This window comes from Lates calcarifer, linkage group LG6, assembly GCF_001640805.2.
Source record: "Lates calcarifer isolate ASB-BC8 linkage group LG6, TLL_Latcal_v3, whole genome shotgun sequence".
Lineage (NCBI taxonomy): Eukaryota > Metazoa > Chordata > Actinopteri > Centropomidae > Lates > Lates calcarifer.
Genome location: NC_066838.1, coordinates 6,079,505 through 6,095,776, shown reverse-complemented (window position 1 = coordinate 6,095,776; position 16,272 = coordinate 6,079,505). Strand labels below are relative to the sequence as shown.

Here is a 16,272-nt window from a genome sequence, read left to right as displayed (position 1 = left end):
AGGGGTGGCAGTAGCCAGGTGATGAGCAGTACCTGGCTGTCACTAGATACAGCAATTGGCATTCAGTCCAAAGAGTTCAATTCTTGTCTCATCAGACCAGAGAATCTTTTTCCTTCATGCTGTCAGAGTGTCTTTTGGCAAACTCCAGCCAGGCTGTTGTGTGGCTTTTTCTCAGGAGTAGTTTCAGTTCTGACCACTCTCCCATAAAGTCCTGATTGATGGAGTGCTACAGAGATGGTTGTCCTTCTGGCAGTCTCCTTTATTTTTTGTAGAGAATTTCTGAAACTCTTTGTGTTCAGTTATTCAGTTTCAGCTCTAGAAAAAGTGATTTTGGGTGGTTCTCAATTTCTTCAGTGACGCTCGTGGGCACCCAGCTTTTTTTTTGCTTTTTTCCCCTTCAGATCTGTGCCTCAGTAGAATTCTATCTGTTGGGAATTTTTTGAATTTCATGGCTTGGTTTTTAACTCCCACATGCATGTGAACCGTGGCGCTTTTTAATAGACAGGTATGTGCCTTTCTAAAGTATTTCAAATCAATTGCATCTGCCTCAGGTGGACTCCAATAAAGTTTTACAGTGATTCTGCACTCTGAAAGGAAGCATTGCATCTCTGCACTCTGCTGTATCAGTGCTGCTGCATTACATCATTAAGCACTACACCAGCTGTCAAGAGTTAGATAAAGAAAATACAACTAAATACAACTTATTTTTACCATTTAATTCTTTAATGGCTTTTCTGTATTTTACGAATGCTTAAACACTGAGGAAAATCATATGTAAATATATGATTACTGTGTTAGCAGTTTTACAGCATCTCTATTTGCCATGATCACATTATAGTGATAGAGGTTGATTAAATATTGACCACAAAAGTGCACATTGATTATTATCATAAATGTAATGATGTAGTTTTATGTGATTCATAATGCAAAGCTTAGCATATGACAAAAACTGATTCCTTGCAACTTTATATTCATTTGAGAAATGAAAAAGTAAGAATTTTGAAAAGCAGTGTAATACATTTTCAGATTAGTAATATGACATAAATTTGATCCATTTTCAAGTCTACCACAAAACAAAATGAAGTAAATGGAAAATGGTCTTAATATTTTCCACATTTAGGGTATTTATTGTAGCCAAATTGCCACCAAAGTCATGTAAAAATCCCATAGACACACACACATTTTACCACACAAACGCTAAGCCTTCGCCTTCTTCCTTATCTCCATCTAGATGAGACTTGTGCCAACTGCTCTTTTGGGGCAATCTGCGATGCCCAGAGCGGGCAGTGTGTGTGTGCATCAGAGTGTGTGGAGTCCCACCAGCCTGTGTGTGGCAGTGATGGCACCACCTACAACAGCGAGTGTGAGCTACACGTGCGGGCCTGCAAAGAACAGATGGACCTCCGAGTGGTTAGCCAAGGAGAGTGCAGTAAGTAATGCATAGGTTTATACAGTTTGTGTCTAATACTTTCTGAATATAAATATGAAATTGAAGAATATAAAGGATTCTTGGCGTAAGCAGGAGTCCTGGTTGAGTTTCGACAAAGATGCATGAAGTTCCTTTTCTCTAGTTCTGGATATCTGGAAATCTGGATATAAAAAATGACAGTAGGTGCAGGCAGTCAGGTCATATTCTAATAAATTTATATTAATGTAATTAATATGAATACTCAGATGGGGAACTACTGTGGGAACATGTTTATGTCATTTTTAAGAGTGGGATATTACAAGAGAACGTGGCATGTGTGACAGTTAGGAAAGAAAAAGAAAAATCTCATTTAAACATCTATTCCAGAGATGCATTTTAAGTTCTGATGTGAATGAAATCCATCAAAAGAGCCCCATGAATATTTCCCTTTTTTTGCACTGATCCATCATGTTCTGACCTGTCCCTCTACTGTGTGTGTGTAATACAGAAACATGCGGCAGCACTGTTTGTGCTTGGGGCGCCCGGTGTGTCCAGAATAAGTGTGAGTGCCCACAGTGCTCAGACGAGGCCTTCTCCCCGGTGTGTGGAAGTGATGGCACCACCTACAACAACAAGTGTGAACTCCGCATGTCTTCTTGCATGCAGAAGAGGAGAATTGATGTGACAAAGCCCGGCAGCTGTGATGAAGGTAGGAAATAGACTTTGAAATGGTGTAATTATGTTAACCAATCGGCCATTGAAATGGTGTAATTATCTTTATCAACTGACCTGTGATACAACATTCAGTCATCTGTGGATTTTCATAATGGCTGCATATGCCACCAGCGGCATGCCAACAGGCTAACACAGCAAAACATGAAGTGAAAGTTATACCGCATGTGCATAAAAAAACTGTTACAGGAATAGAAATGGCTTCTGGGTGATTAGGTTCAGGTCAGCTGTACATTTTAGAAACGATAATGCTTTCATGCTTTAGCTGTCGTGGTTTATTTATCAGTGCATCTCATACTCCACTTCCTCTCAGTCAGTGACCAGGTTCTTTATTTACCTCAACAGCACACAGACCTGAGTTCGTAAGAAGCTTCCCCGTTTTCTGATCTGCTTCTTATTAGTTGCAGTTGCTGTTTGTTGTTCATGGAAGCCGATTAAATTAAAACTAATCAGTTACAATTGATCCCATTTTGCCATTCTTTAATTTGCTAAGAGGCTACTGTCAATGAAACTGTACAGATACATTAAAAGTTAAATGTAACATTAAATGTTCTCATTTTCATATTAGCTTTCCAGCAGTATATATACAGCAGAACTTCCATTTCACTCGCAGGCTGTTAATGTGAAATATCTGCAGGAAGTTTCACACTGAAGAATAGCAAATCTTAAGTTATGATGGTATATTAGTGAACGAGAACAATATTTCTGTTAAAAAGAGAATCTCAGCAGACTGGTGGGCATCACGTACATTTGCCAGATTTTACCATATGAGTCCTGATAGCTCAGGTATTTTCATTTGGCTTTTATTAGGGGCTGTTTTCATAACTATTGAATACCAGCTTATATCTCAGAATTTACAGTATATGTTTTATCAAGCCCTGCTATCCAATTATGCTTTTAAGTGTGTGACCGATGGCACTTAATGTGAGTATCCCTGATTTCTACGCCTGTAGCTCTGTCGTTCCCCCACAGTCTGAATAAATGAGATCTAATTCACCGTGCAAATCATATCTTGATCAGCGCTGACAGACCAAGGCAGGGTATCACAGTCCCTCGCTCGGCCTGTCTTGGGGACAACTCTGGAGGGAGCAGCACGCCAACCTCTGGTTGTCATGCAGACAGCAGTGATACTGCTCCCCTGTGGCTGGTGGGTCGTCACAGCGAACATAGTCATCCTCTGACAAGGTGTGAAGGGGAGCAGATTACACCTGCCAGCAGGAGGGATGGCTGGAGAGAAGAAAAGAGGGGGTAGACTGAGGACAGAGCAAATAGAGATGGGAGGAATCTACTTCCATTTTGATTGCTAGCCAGGGGTGTTTCTTTCTTTTCATTTTTTCTTTTTTTTTTTCCTTTCTACCATTGTCTATCATATTGGCCCCAGGACTGTGAACCGAACGGTGCCACCAAAGCTTCTTGTGGTCGATTAAACATCATCTCATTGACTGAGACAAGTGACCTTTTTTGTATGTGGAGCATGAAAAAATGTGAAACTGTATGCCCGCAGTACAGACTTACTGTCACTACACACACATATATCCACACATCCGCACACGCTCTGTCCTCATTGTCTTTTGGTTGTCTGGTATCAGGCAAAAATTCTCTCTTCTGCCTACCCAAGGGCATTGCTTTGCTTGTGCTGCCTGATGGCTTAGTTTTTCTATTTTATTCCCCCTCTCTCCTGCTGTCTCTGAACATTCTCCTTTTTTCCATCACTTGCTCATTTTGTTTCAGAGAAAACCATCAGACTTACACAATAGAATCTCTTTTTTTCGCTCCCTGCCATCCCACCCACTCATGTCTCTCTCCATTTTGTACTCTTCTACATCAAAATTGTGCCTCTTGACAAAAGGGGTACCGATACTTTCACAGATAGGGGTGGAGATGGGGATGTCTGAAATCAATAAATTTCACCCTAGGGGCGTCCACTAGTCCTGTTGTTTTTCTGCAGGCTCTGTCCCCAGTCCTTTCAGCCTCCTCGAATCTGAACTGGACCCTCCACAGGAAGTCTGCTGTGATTGTAAAATGACTAAAACCAAGTTGCTGTTTTCTGCCTTGGAATATTTGTGTTTGTCTGGGAGATACTTTTCTTCAGCTTCATACCATAAAAAGGAGTTGTTGTTGATATATTCACCTCCTCCTAGATGTATGGGTGGTAGGTTCTGGCAAAATTAGGAGTATATATTGTGTAATACAGCACCCTGTCACACAATATAAGACCAAAGACTGTATTTTCTGGCTCTATTGTAGACAGCAGTAAAGCTCTACATCACCAGTGTGCACAACCCCCCACTCAATACTTCATATCTAAGATAAGCCAGGAGAGGAAGTGAACATGTGATTTATTCACTTACGTAGACCTGACTTAAAAACCGTCCTCATTAGTCTTGTTGGGGGGAGGGGGCCACAGAGCATAAAAATGGAAGTTGTTTTCTCCCGCCTTTTATTTAGCAGTAATGAAAAATGACAGTGTTCCCACTGTTGGCCATACAGGGAAATTTATCACCTGTTTAATTTCACACTCGGGTAGGCCTGGCCTCAGCTCCTTTTCTCGACACTGACAAAGTGGCAACTGAGAGCAGTGTATCACCTACAGGGGCCCAGGCCCGTTTTAATTGAATAGACATTTAATAAACAAGATTATGAGTGTGGGATCACGCAGTGATGCACAGTCCACGCCCTGCTCCTCATATCACACAGGTCAGATCAAGAAATCTAAAACAATAAAATAAAATTACATGAAAGGGTGTAAAAAAAAATAAGCCAAGTGGGTGGCTAGGTGGGGCAGGAGCTCAATGGAGTGAGATCAGCGGATTTTTACGCTATGGTCCATCCATCACATGGCTTGGAACCGTCTGTTGAGGCAACAAAACTTCTTTTCTCCCTCTGCCATCTCCAGACACCCCATCCCTTCTCTCCACCTGGCGTGACGTTCCATGCCTCTCTATCTTATGGGAACTTTATTTAGATAAACTCACTGTCACATCCTTTAAGAGCAGGTTGTACAAGGGACTGATAGATGGAGCGAAAACAAAGGCATATCGTTCCACGCCATGCCCTCAGCAAATGCCGTTGTCATTTTCGTATCTTGTGCCATGGCACACTCCACAGTGAGGGAGGATTGTTTTGAAAGATCGATGTCCATTTTGACATTCACTAAGGTCATGAAATCAGAGGTACAATAATAATATTGGTCGCTCCTGGAGTCACTGATATTGACATTGCTAATCTGGTTGACCAAACATCTTCAGGCTTCAATCCCTCACACACATTTTCTCCTGCCTATCCTCTACTATTTTCATCTTTTCTTCTTCTCTCCCTGCTTTCTTAAACACACACTTCTAGACAGCTTTGACAATAGCGTCTTCTCCATCACTTCTCCTATTATTTCCACTGTCAAACCCCTGTAATGTTTTTTTTCCTCTGTCTTGCATGGACATTATTCTCACGCTATTCATTTCCTTTCTTCTCACCGCCACTGAATTCTGTCTTCCTAATGGAGCTCCCTTGGCTAAATAGACTCAGGCTTCTGACATGATTGAGTAAAAAGGAGCGGATGGGCAGTGCAGAGAGAATAGCTGATACAGCCATCTTAGCTGGGGATGTGTTAATTGAAAGGTTCATAGGCAGTGCGGGTGGCGGGCACATCAAAGAGCAACACCTAATTAGGACCCTCCTTCGCCCTCCACTTTTATTTATTCCATTCTAATGTCTTACCTCTTTTATTTATTTATCTTGTCTCTGTAAGAGGGCATGAGTGGAATATGAATTGGCTGCTCCTGCATTTCCCTTTTACTGTGTCTTGCTGAGCTGGCATACAGTACACAGGTACAGGTGGCCAGCTGCCAGTGTCTCCGCTCTTATTATTTCTGTTTCTGAACTGTTCTGGAGTCAGCTGACTTCTGCTTTTCAGATGACATCTGAAGCCAAATACCTGCAATACTGTCAGCGGCAGTTTGAAAGCCATTAACCAGCACATTATCCCCAATCACAAAATGTTATGTTAAACTCAGACTGTGGCTCACAATCGATAAGCTACAACAGGAAATTCAAGCGAAAGGATTAGGATCAGAGTTTCTCCTGGTTTAGAATGGAGACAGAGTGAGTCCTTAATAAGTTGTGATGTTTGTGGGCAATGTGGCATCTGAAACTACACAAAGCTCCAGCTCCACTGTTGTATCCACAGCTAATGGAGTGAAGCTCCCCTCTCCCCACTGTATCGACCACTGAAAGCTGTCGCATCCCATTGCTGATGACCCATATCAAAGAGCGGGGCAGAACTTCATCTGCCCCAGCCCCTCCCCTGCACTGTGACCTGCTCCATAATCTACTTAAGAAGATGGGTTATGCTAAGTGGCACTTCCATCACTTCAACATTGATTTCACCATTAGAGGTGGTGCATCAATACAGAGAGTTGAATGAGCTCTAAAAGTAGACAGGAAGAGGAAGAAACACTTTGATTACCTGATGTGTTTTTTTTCCAGTCTTTCAGCTGTGCTGGGAGCTTTTAGTTGGACTGCATTCCTTTTTTGAATAACAAATTTGTTGCAAATGAACTTTCTGCCAGCCCCCAGGGTACCTCTCTCTCTGTCTGACATTCTCTCCATCTTTCGTGCTGACTGCTTTCATTCTTTGCTTTCACACACATTCACCTAATCTCCCTCAGGAGTTCCACTGTAGGTGAAATTTGCAACTTCAAAAGCAGGATCCTCCCCCTTTCTTTGCCTGCACTCAGCAACAGCCCCCAATTTGTTTTTCATAAATGAAATTCCAAACAGTCCTGCTGGATATTTTTTTCCCCTTCATGTGTCTCTTTTAAGCCTTGGATTCCTTACCTTGTGCTTAAGTTTGCACATCAGACCAACAATGAGAACATTTTGGTGAAAGCACAAATCTTGGACAATGATTATGGGACTCTATTTTACCAAGAACAGAGGGTCAACTTGAGCAGCTCTCTTGCTTCAGTCGAGAGAAGTGCACTTCTGGAACAAATAAAAGGCCTTGCAGGGTCGCAGTTAAAGCTTCTCTGGGAGAACTTTCTTTAAAGTCTCAGGAGATAATTAGATTTTACAGAACACTTTGCAATTAGTTGCATTCTCATATGAGGAAGCAGGCACCCATAAAGGAGGCCTTGCCACCAATTCTCTCTGCGCACTTGGAGACCAGCGTTAATAACTCCCTCCCCTTTTTGTCTTTGATTTAATTGAAATGAAAAGGATGCCTCACTGGTGGTGCAGAGATGTTGTGTCTAATTTATTTAGTCAATCTCTTGCCCTCACTACAGTGGGTCATTATCTTGTTCTAGCAGTGCCTTTGGTTCCCTCTCCCTGCAACCAGCGTGAGGGAAATGTAAATTATCTTAACTTTGTGATGCTCAAAAAAAGTAGAAATGTAGCCTTAACTGAAGGAGAAATGAAACTAGGACACTGTTTCCATCTGATGCACTGATGAAGGGGCATCTCCTTTGTGTGTTTGTGTATTTTATTAATTATTTTGTGTACGTGTGCATTATGCAGACTGTGGTTCAGGAGGGTCAGGCTCAGGCGTAGAGAGCTGTGAACAGGACCGCTGCCGCATGTTTGGAGGCTCGTGGGATGAGGATGCAGAGGAGGACCGTTGCGTCTGTGACTTCACCTGCCAAAGTGTGCCTCACAACCCGGTATGGCTGTATTCAAAACCCACTCACATGGTTTAATCCTTAAAACACAATTGATGCAGTTTGTGTCAAAAAGCTTTTCTCAGAGTAATAACAAGTTGGAAACACCAGACACACACTGCTGTTGACTTATTCTTTTCTATAGCTGTATACCCACAGGTCATCAGGGGTAGATGTAAGTCAGTTTAGAAATTATATTGAAAAGCTATTCATATAACTTCATCAAAAGCAATCTAGGTGATATGTGTCTGTATATTTGTGATTATGCTGCAAACATGAACAGCTTTCCTTGGTGTTCCTTGGTTTTCAGATGTACCCTACATATAGCTCACTGACTCTGTGATAAGATTATTACTCTCATTGAAAGCATAATGAAAACCTTCATGAGGAAAAAAAAAACAAGGAAAAAGGAAAAAAACAATAACAGCGGCAAAATCCATGAAAAGTTTTTACACTACCTGTGCTCTTTTCCTTATGTCTCTGGAACTTTGACTGTGTTGTGTCTTTAAAATGCAGATATATTTCATACCTGTGGACATTGAAATAAATAATAAATAAAAACTCTTTAAAATGCAATCAACTGTCCCTGAATGTGTTGGACATTCCAGTTGACAGTACCTTAACTTTATACAGTACATATGTCTTTTTAAATCAAACTACTGCAAAAATTAATTTTCACATCTCAAATATCAAATGCCACACTAATACACATAGTAAATATTCCATAAGCCTGTGAACAGTGGGAGCATATATTGCGCAGCACTCAACTTTCTGTGATTCTTTTGTAGGTTTGTGGCTCTGATGGGAAAAACTACAGCAACGAGTGTGAGCTGAAGAAGGCCAGATGTGAGAAACAAGAGCACTTGTTGATTCAGAATCAGGGACCCTGTGCAGGTCGGTACATCACACCACTCAGAGTTTATGTCATTGCAGTGCGCAGAAGCGCCCTCACCAAGACTCATTGTCATTGACATCCCATTTCTCCACTCATTTCACCCATTGATGGGGTAGTAATAGTCTGTTAGTTGGAATATGATTCTGGCTGTTCTGCTGCTGTCTCTGCAGTGTGACAACTTTGGCCATAAGCAAATGAAGTAAAGAGGGTCATGGTTAAATATCATGTGTATGTTTGTGTAATTTGCTCTGGGAAAGTTCACTCAACAGGCATATATCTGGAAACTGACCGGTCCTCTGAGGCTGACTAGTGCGCAGAGCAATATAGCAACAATGATTCATTTCTCCTTCCCAGACATCCTGAATATTTAAACCATTAAACTTGTGCTCACAGGCTTGCTTTTTAACCCTCAGGGTACCACGCTACCCTACTTACTTTAATATAAAAACACTCTCTTTGTATGTAAATGAATAGCATTTATCAGAAAGAGTAGTAGTCAGATTAGTGGTTAAGTAGTTCCTCGTTAGTTCCTCCTCTCCATGGCTGTGTTAAATGAAGAACATTTTACTAGCTCAGGCCGGAGAGCAGAGCAAAAGGCACTTAAGGGATTTTGTGTGATCATTCCGGCCTGTTTGATTCCCTGTGGGTCTAAAAAAGAGGAGGATGGAGAGAGTTGAAGAGAGAGTGAGAATGAGGGAGCTGCCAGTGTTTTCACACACATCCCTGCAGATTCTTCTCCTTCCTAAGCTGGCCTCCTTGGGCACTGACTGTCACGCTTCTCTACCATCCATGGATAATCAATCCTTTTTTGAAGAGCCCTCTATGGGCTCGCCTCTCCTATTGGCTATTGGAAAAACTCAGATCTTGGGGAATTTCACTGCCCTCCACATTAGCCATGTAAGGAGAAACTTTATTTGACCTCAACTCCAGAAACTTATCAAAACATGCTACCTCTTACCAGCGGAGCATGTGAGAAACCTTTTTGTTTTCCAGAGCTTCTGATTTAGAAAAACTTTAACTCCTCTGTATGTGGTGCCAACAGTATCATCTGCTGCATGCACATAAAGTTTGCCTCTCATAGCTCTTCAAACCATCCTTTGTAGCTGTCTGCAAACTCAAATCTGGGTCAGGGATTTTGGTAAAATCCAAAGAAAGAAATACTTATTGGTTTACTAGACAAGTAAACACGTGCAGATGTGCCCTTGCGGGAATATAAAAGGCTAGCTCCAATCACTGCAGCAGACCTTGAAAACATGAGGGTAATATTGAACGTCACAGTGAACTGCATTGTGCTGGACAATGGCCACTGAAGAGGAAAAACCCTTGAAGGGTGGAAGAACATATGAAATTAAAAGTTCTCCTTGTCCTAATAGGCTCAGTACAGATAGCTGAATGGAGCACTGGAAAGTGGCAAGGTAAATGAACTGTGTCCAAAGCCCATCTCTGGAGTGGGAAAGCACTGGAAAAAAGAGTGAGCCGAGTCATCACCATTAGGCTGAGGCTCATATCCACACCAGTAACATTGTGATTTATGGCCCCTGTATCTCCAGCCTCCAAACTCCAAATGAGCAACACAAGAAAAAGAGATCGGGAGGGGAATAGAGAGAGACAGAGAAAAAAGGGAGGGAAAGATTTCTGCTTTCTATCTCTGCAACTTTACTTTTCACTCCAAAGCCTGGAGAGAATTCGAACAATGATATTTTTGCCTCGGCCATTAAACAAACCCCCTCTGACTCCCACTGTATGTTTTGTTATTCTCTTCCGATTTCTGGAGAAGCACCAGGTTTTGGGAACACATTTGTTTCTATTTTGTTGAATGTAGTTCTGTATTCAGATCTGTCACACTAGTATGAGGGCTGGTGCATCCTTAGACAAAGGAGCTCTCCACACACTGCACAAGCAGAAACTGCTTGGCACATTCCTTCACATTATGCAGTGGGCTTTTTATTTATTTATTTTTTCCTGGAAGGTTGTAGGGCGGCAGCACAATTCCGTAATATTAGACAAGAACAAATGAAGAGAACATGCCTCCTAGTAGGTGGTAAATGTCAGCTCCCGCACATTCACCAGCAATGCCATTGTTTGTTTTCACTGGAGGTAATAGCATCATTTCCCCCTGATTTTGAGCTATTGTGGAAAAAGTACAAAATAGAATTGTTATCTTGAAGCCGGCTGCCAGCCTCTCCACCTCTGCCCCTCAAGCCAATCTCATTGTTGGCAAAAAGTTACATGTTGCTCCAAGATTGTGTCGTCTAAACCTTCCCCTCCAAACCCCTCCCCACAGTAATCACTCAAATGTTGGTGTTCTTCTCTCTCTACTTGTGCCATCTCCCATCTCCCCTTCCTTTTTTGTTCCTACCTCATTAGTGATTTCAGCCACATCTCTGCCTGAGCTGACAGCACCCCAGCACTGCAGTCTGTCTGTGTACGGCTGCTGCTCCGACAACATGACGGCTGCCTTAGGAGTCGGACTGGCTGGATGTCCCAGTAAGTCCTCTTCTACGTCCCACTCTGACCCTTCACCTCTGATGTGTCCTGAGTTTGCTACGTGCACTCAAAAAAACCAAAAAAAACCTGTACTGATACTGATACTATCAGGCTATTTCAGCATACGGGGCTTTTTGTCCTTGACTGCAATTACACTTCCAAAGTTGCAGAGCTGAAAACGTTTCATCTTAATCCAAGGAATAATTATGATAATGTTGCACTGTATCAACAGAAAAATCTCTTCATCTGATGATCTTGAGGATTGATAGCACACAGATGGAGGACAAAATGCTGCATCAAGCTGTTAACTAGGGAATACAGTATGGATGGAAGAAATGCAAGAAGGATATACAGAGATTTAGTAAAGAAGAAACTCACCTAAGCACACTTTATCCTATTTTCTTTATTTGTGGAATAGGCCTTGTCCAACATTTGATCCTGGTATAAATCTTTAATACAGGGTATCCATCATAGTAAGCAGTATTCAACTGTTGTAAGCTATATAACAATTGGGGCTATCAACTGGTCTCTCTTCTCCTCAGGTACCTGTCAGTGTAACGTCTATGGCTCCTACAAGAGGACATGTGACCCGACCACCGGTCAGTGTTCCTGTAAGCCAGGGGTCGGGGGACAGAAGTGTGACCGCTGTGAGCCGGGCTTCTGGAACTTCCGTGGCATTGTGACGGAGAACATGAGCGGCTGCACACGTAAGCAATCATGTCTTTGCCACTGTGCTGTTGATTGTGCAGATGTACTCGTCCTGTACGGTTACATAATTTCAAGAGTAGCAGGAGTCGTTTGTTAAAAGGTCACTTACCTCAAGCATTATCTAGCCATGCAGAGAGTTTTGGTTTTGAGATACCTGTTTCCCAAGTTTGTCTTATTCATATAGCTCACAATTACAAATCATACATTTGCTTCAGAGGGCTTTTCAAAAACTTAACCAGCGGAAAAAAAGAAGAAACCTGAGGAGGAATAACAGAGGAGGGATCACTCTTCCTGGACAAACATACATGCACTAGCTGTACATACAGAGTAGACGGAAGTTTTGTTCAGTTTATTTTAGTTTGTCATCAAAGCATTGAAAAATGAAATTTAAAAAAAATAACATCAGCAGCATTGTGTCCAACAACAATGTCCCAGTTATTCTAGATGATTCATAGACCTCTCTATAGACAGTTTTCATTGAAACTGCTCTGTAACAAAGACAAAAATAATATATATTAAAACTACTGTATCCAAAGCAACAGCGAAAAAATGGTCCTGGAAAAACAACCAGCTAAACTATAATTTGATGGTCGTCTTTGTGTCCTTTAGTCCCGTCAAGACTGAATTGAATGAACTGTATTCATTTGTATTCAAGTGAAGACTGGGGTCATGGCCCCTTGTTTGTCTTGGTGTAATGCAATATGGTGACCAGCTCGTACCCTGCCGCTGAGGTATCATAGGACATACGCTTTCAAAGCCGGAGAACATTTTCAGTCAACAGCAGGATGCCTGCAGGTGCCTCACCCATGGCCTGACCTTAACAAGGTTTATCCACAGCAAGCAGACAGCGCACTGCACACCAATACCAGGTTCAGCAGGAGAGGAGGAAAAAAAAAAACACACATCATGGATTCTAGGAACATGATGGGGTTGATGTCCTTCCCTACGGTTGTTTTCTTGAGTTTCTGTTACATACTCATCCTCCCCCTTCCTCTCCTCTCTCAGCGCTAAGGCTGGGTGAACTGTTCCCAGCCCTTGAGTCTTAGACAACTATATCTCTGAAGCAGGGTTCAGAGGCTGAGGTCGCCTCAAATACACTTTGTACATTATACAGTATAAAACAGGTGATTCTAATCCTTCTTCCTGTCACTGTCCTGATTTGATAATTTTTTCTCATCAATCTTTCTCTTCTCTTTTTCTTCTACCTCTACATGGCAGCATGTAACTGCGATGCCACAGGCTCCGTCCGGGACGACTGCGAGCAGATGTCGGGTCTGTGTTCCTGCAAGACGGGAGTGAAGGGCATGAAGTGCAACGTGTGTCCAGATGGAAGCAAGATGGGCATGAATGGCTGCGACAAAGGTAATAAGAGAGAGTACCAAGGCAACCAGTGGAGCGTTAATAAACCACACAAACACACTCAAACACACTCACATTTATTTTTCTCTCTCGTCCCAGCTTCTCTCTATCATTCTTAAGTGTTTTTCTGTCACTCGTCTGAGCCATGGATCAGCCTTGCAGCTGCCAGTTTTTTCTCTGTCTGCTCTTCACATCCATCTGGTTTATTGGCACAGGAAGAAATGGCTGCAGGGCAGTTAATCGATAGTGATTAGCAATATACTTGAGAGTACAAATGACATGTGTATGATATATTGCATATTGATATTTTATTTTCTCTACATCATATTCCATTTTAGATCATTCGCTTGAATGTGTATGGTACTCCTGCATGAGGACTATTGATTACACTTTATTAATAATGAAAACAGCCCCTGTGGTTGCACAAGCTAAAAAGCAGGTTGAAAGAAAGTTAAGTTCCTGCTGTGGGGGCCTGCAGCTCCTTGATTAAGATGCACCATCAGATATCGACTGGAAGTCAAACGCTTAATGAAGCCAGCAATCCCGGCACAGTGGTGGGGCACTCTGCCACACACCCTGCGAGATGAAAAGACAAGATACTGAGAGGTGGTAGCACATGAAAGCAGGAGCCAAGGGGTGTGGGGTACTTTAAGCCTCTGTGATGTCGTAACAATGTGAGGACCCCTCACTTACAGTTGGCCAGTGGATGGTGGGCTCCCTGGCTGCAGCTCCTGCTGCGGCAACTTCCAAAGCTTCAAACGCTCCTTTGTAGAGCTTCAGGAGAGCTCTGTGAAAAAAACAAAAAACAAAAAAAAAACACGTCAGAGCCAGAATATCCTGAGTGCACACCTTTACACAACTCGAAACATACTCATTTTACTGCGGTAAAGCAGTTTAGAGAAAATGCTGTGTTCTATGAAACTGAGAATAAATCAGGCTGTGTAAGTAACTAAGCCAAGTAACTAGGCAGTTATATGATTATATTACCACTGTTGTATTGTGGTGGCAGAAAGACTGAAAACACCAGACTCATTTAGAGGAGTAATGAAATACAACCTTTCAGTCTGTTCCCAACTCCTACACACAGTTTTCTATCATTCAGTAGCTGCTGAGGTGAGAGGTGTCGGGGTTGTGGCTCAGTGCTAGGTTACCTCAGAAGCACCCTATCTACTACTACTAGAGCTACCACTATTCCATAGCAAGCCAATACACAGTTTTAGACAGAGGGAGAGTCTCAACCAGGTGGGGTTCTGTACATTTTTCATCCTAATCATAATCTTTGGTATACAAAAAAAACAAAAAAGTGGAATAAGATTTTAAGCAACAACAGCTGAACTATTAATACAATGTGTAAATGAATGTGGAAAGGACTCAAAAAACATTTATTTTTGTTTGATTACATTCATATTTTATCATGCTTTACAGATTTTGAGAAACCAATTTAATGGCTGTTAAACAAGCAGAACGTTTGCTTACTTAATAAAAGTAAGCAAGAGTTCTGTAATTGTGAAACATTAGATATGCATGCAAATTTAACTTTTAATTTAGCTTCACATTTGCCACAATCAGAATTCATAAAGCACCTCTTCTCCTTTGCTCTAAACTGTATGAGTATAGGACTGTGTAGAAAGGATAACCACACAAGCCCACGTCTTCCACAGGTCCCGAGGCTCCGACTTCATGTGAAGAGTTAGTGTGCAGTTTTGGGGCTACTTGCATTGAAGTGGATGGCCAAGCACACTGTGAGTGCCCTTCACCTGACTGCGATGAGAAAAACAAAACTAAGGTGGGAACTATCTACATGTAAGAAATAAGTAGTTTTGATCTACAAGTTTGCAGCTCAGCATGAACAGAAAGTCGTTTCTGTGGCCTGAAGGGAGTTAACATGTGTTCCAATCTCCCCACTCTCCATCTCTGTCACTGTGGAGCAGGTGTGTGGCTCAGATGGGGTGACCTATGCTGACCAGTGCCAGCTGAGGACCATAGCCTGTAGGCAAGACAAGGACATCACAGTGCAACACTTCGGACAGTGCACAGGTGAGCCCCATCCATGCCTCCATGCATCACACGTCGCACGGATGGCCAACTGTTGTCAGGCCCCGATCAAAAGATAATGAGCAGTGCCGTGGGCATCAAATTATCTCCCCCCTGCTGTTTCCCCTCCTATCCATCTCTCTGTCTCAGAAAGTAAAGTCACAGCAACTACTTGCACATAATAGCAGTCTGAGCAGTGATTCTCATTTGAGGTTAGGCTAAATCTAGGTAGTTTATTTCAAGACACACATTTCTGATTTGTGGATCAGATCAAAGTCACATGTTAGGACTCATTTGTATTCTCTTCTTGCTTTTCATTGTTTCTAATACTGCCGTTTTTAAAGCTCCATAATTTTGATTGTCCAATAGGAAATATGTAGTTCATTTCACTGAGTACACAGAGTACAGTAAAACAAGACCTGTCTTCTTCTCATGGACTGTCAGGTGAGAGCAAAATTATGTGCCACACTCGAGGAACATTAGAATAAGACAGAATGAAATACTGTAAGATTTTAAATCCCAGGTTTCTGCAGTTTGACTTGAGTCTGAGCTGTGCAATCCCACAAGATAGCAGTGACACTTCCTCTTTGCCTTCTCGGGATTTGGCTTCATCTTCAAACCCCCCTGTTGGGAAATGCGTCATTCCCTTTGCAGCTTTATGCTGGCAGGAACACAGTGCTGTTTCAGTATGATTTTGGATGTAGAGCACATGTGTACCAAGTAAAAGGTACAGCTCTTGGCCCTTGGTCCAGATGCTGATGGACATTGTTTGGATCGATGTAATAGGTGCTAGGACATGTGCCAAGGCCGTGGCTTTCATGTACAGTGAAGTTGTTGCGCCCACTGCCAGCTTGCGTCACAACAGGGTTCTAGAGATGCCGCCGGCAAGCGCAGCGGGGAAGAGGAGTGCCAGCTGTGTGGCTCTGGCCATGAGCCACTGCCAGGTGTCAAGCATTTTTGGGTGTAAAAATGTTCATTCACCTTATAGCTCAGTG

The 16,272-nt window shown here is 42.3% G+C and overlaps 1 protein-coding gene across 1 annotated transcript in view; it reads left to right on the top strand.

The window, feature by feature from the left end:
- agrn (agrin) overlaps positions 1-16,272 on the top strand; it is a 233,940-nt gene that overhangs the window by 173,049 nt on the left and 44,619 nt on the right. Inside the window, 9 exon segments of the mRNA XM_051071068.1 lie at positions 1,232-1,429; positions 1,917-2,117; positions 7,655-7,797; positions 8,583-8,688; positions 11,057-11,176; positions 11,719-11,883; positions 13,103-13,246; positions 14,905-15,029; positions 15,175-15,280. Of these exon segments, the coding sequence (XP_050927025.1) occupies positions 1,232-1,429; positions 1,917-2,117; positions 7,655-7,797; positions 8,583-8,688; positions 11,057-11,176; positions 11,719-11,883; positions 13,103-13,246; positions 14,905-15,029; positions 15,175-15,280 (1,308 nt within the window).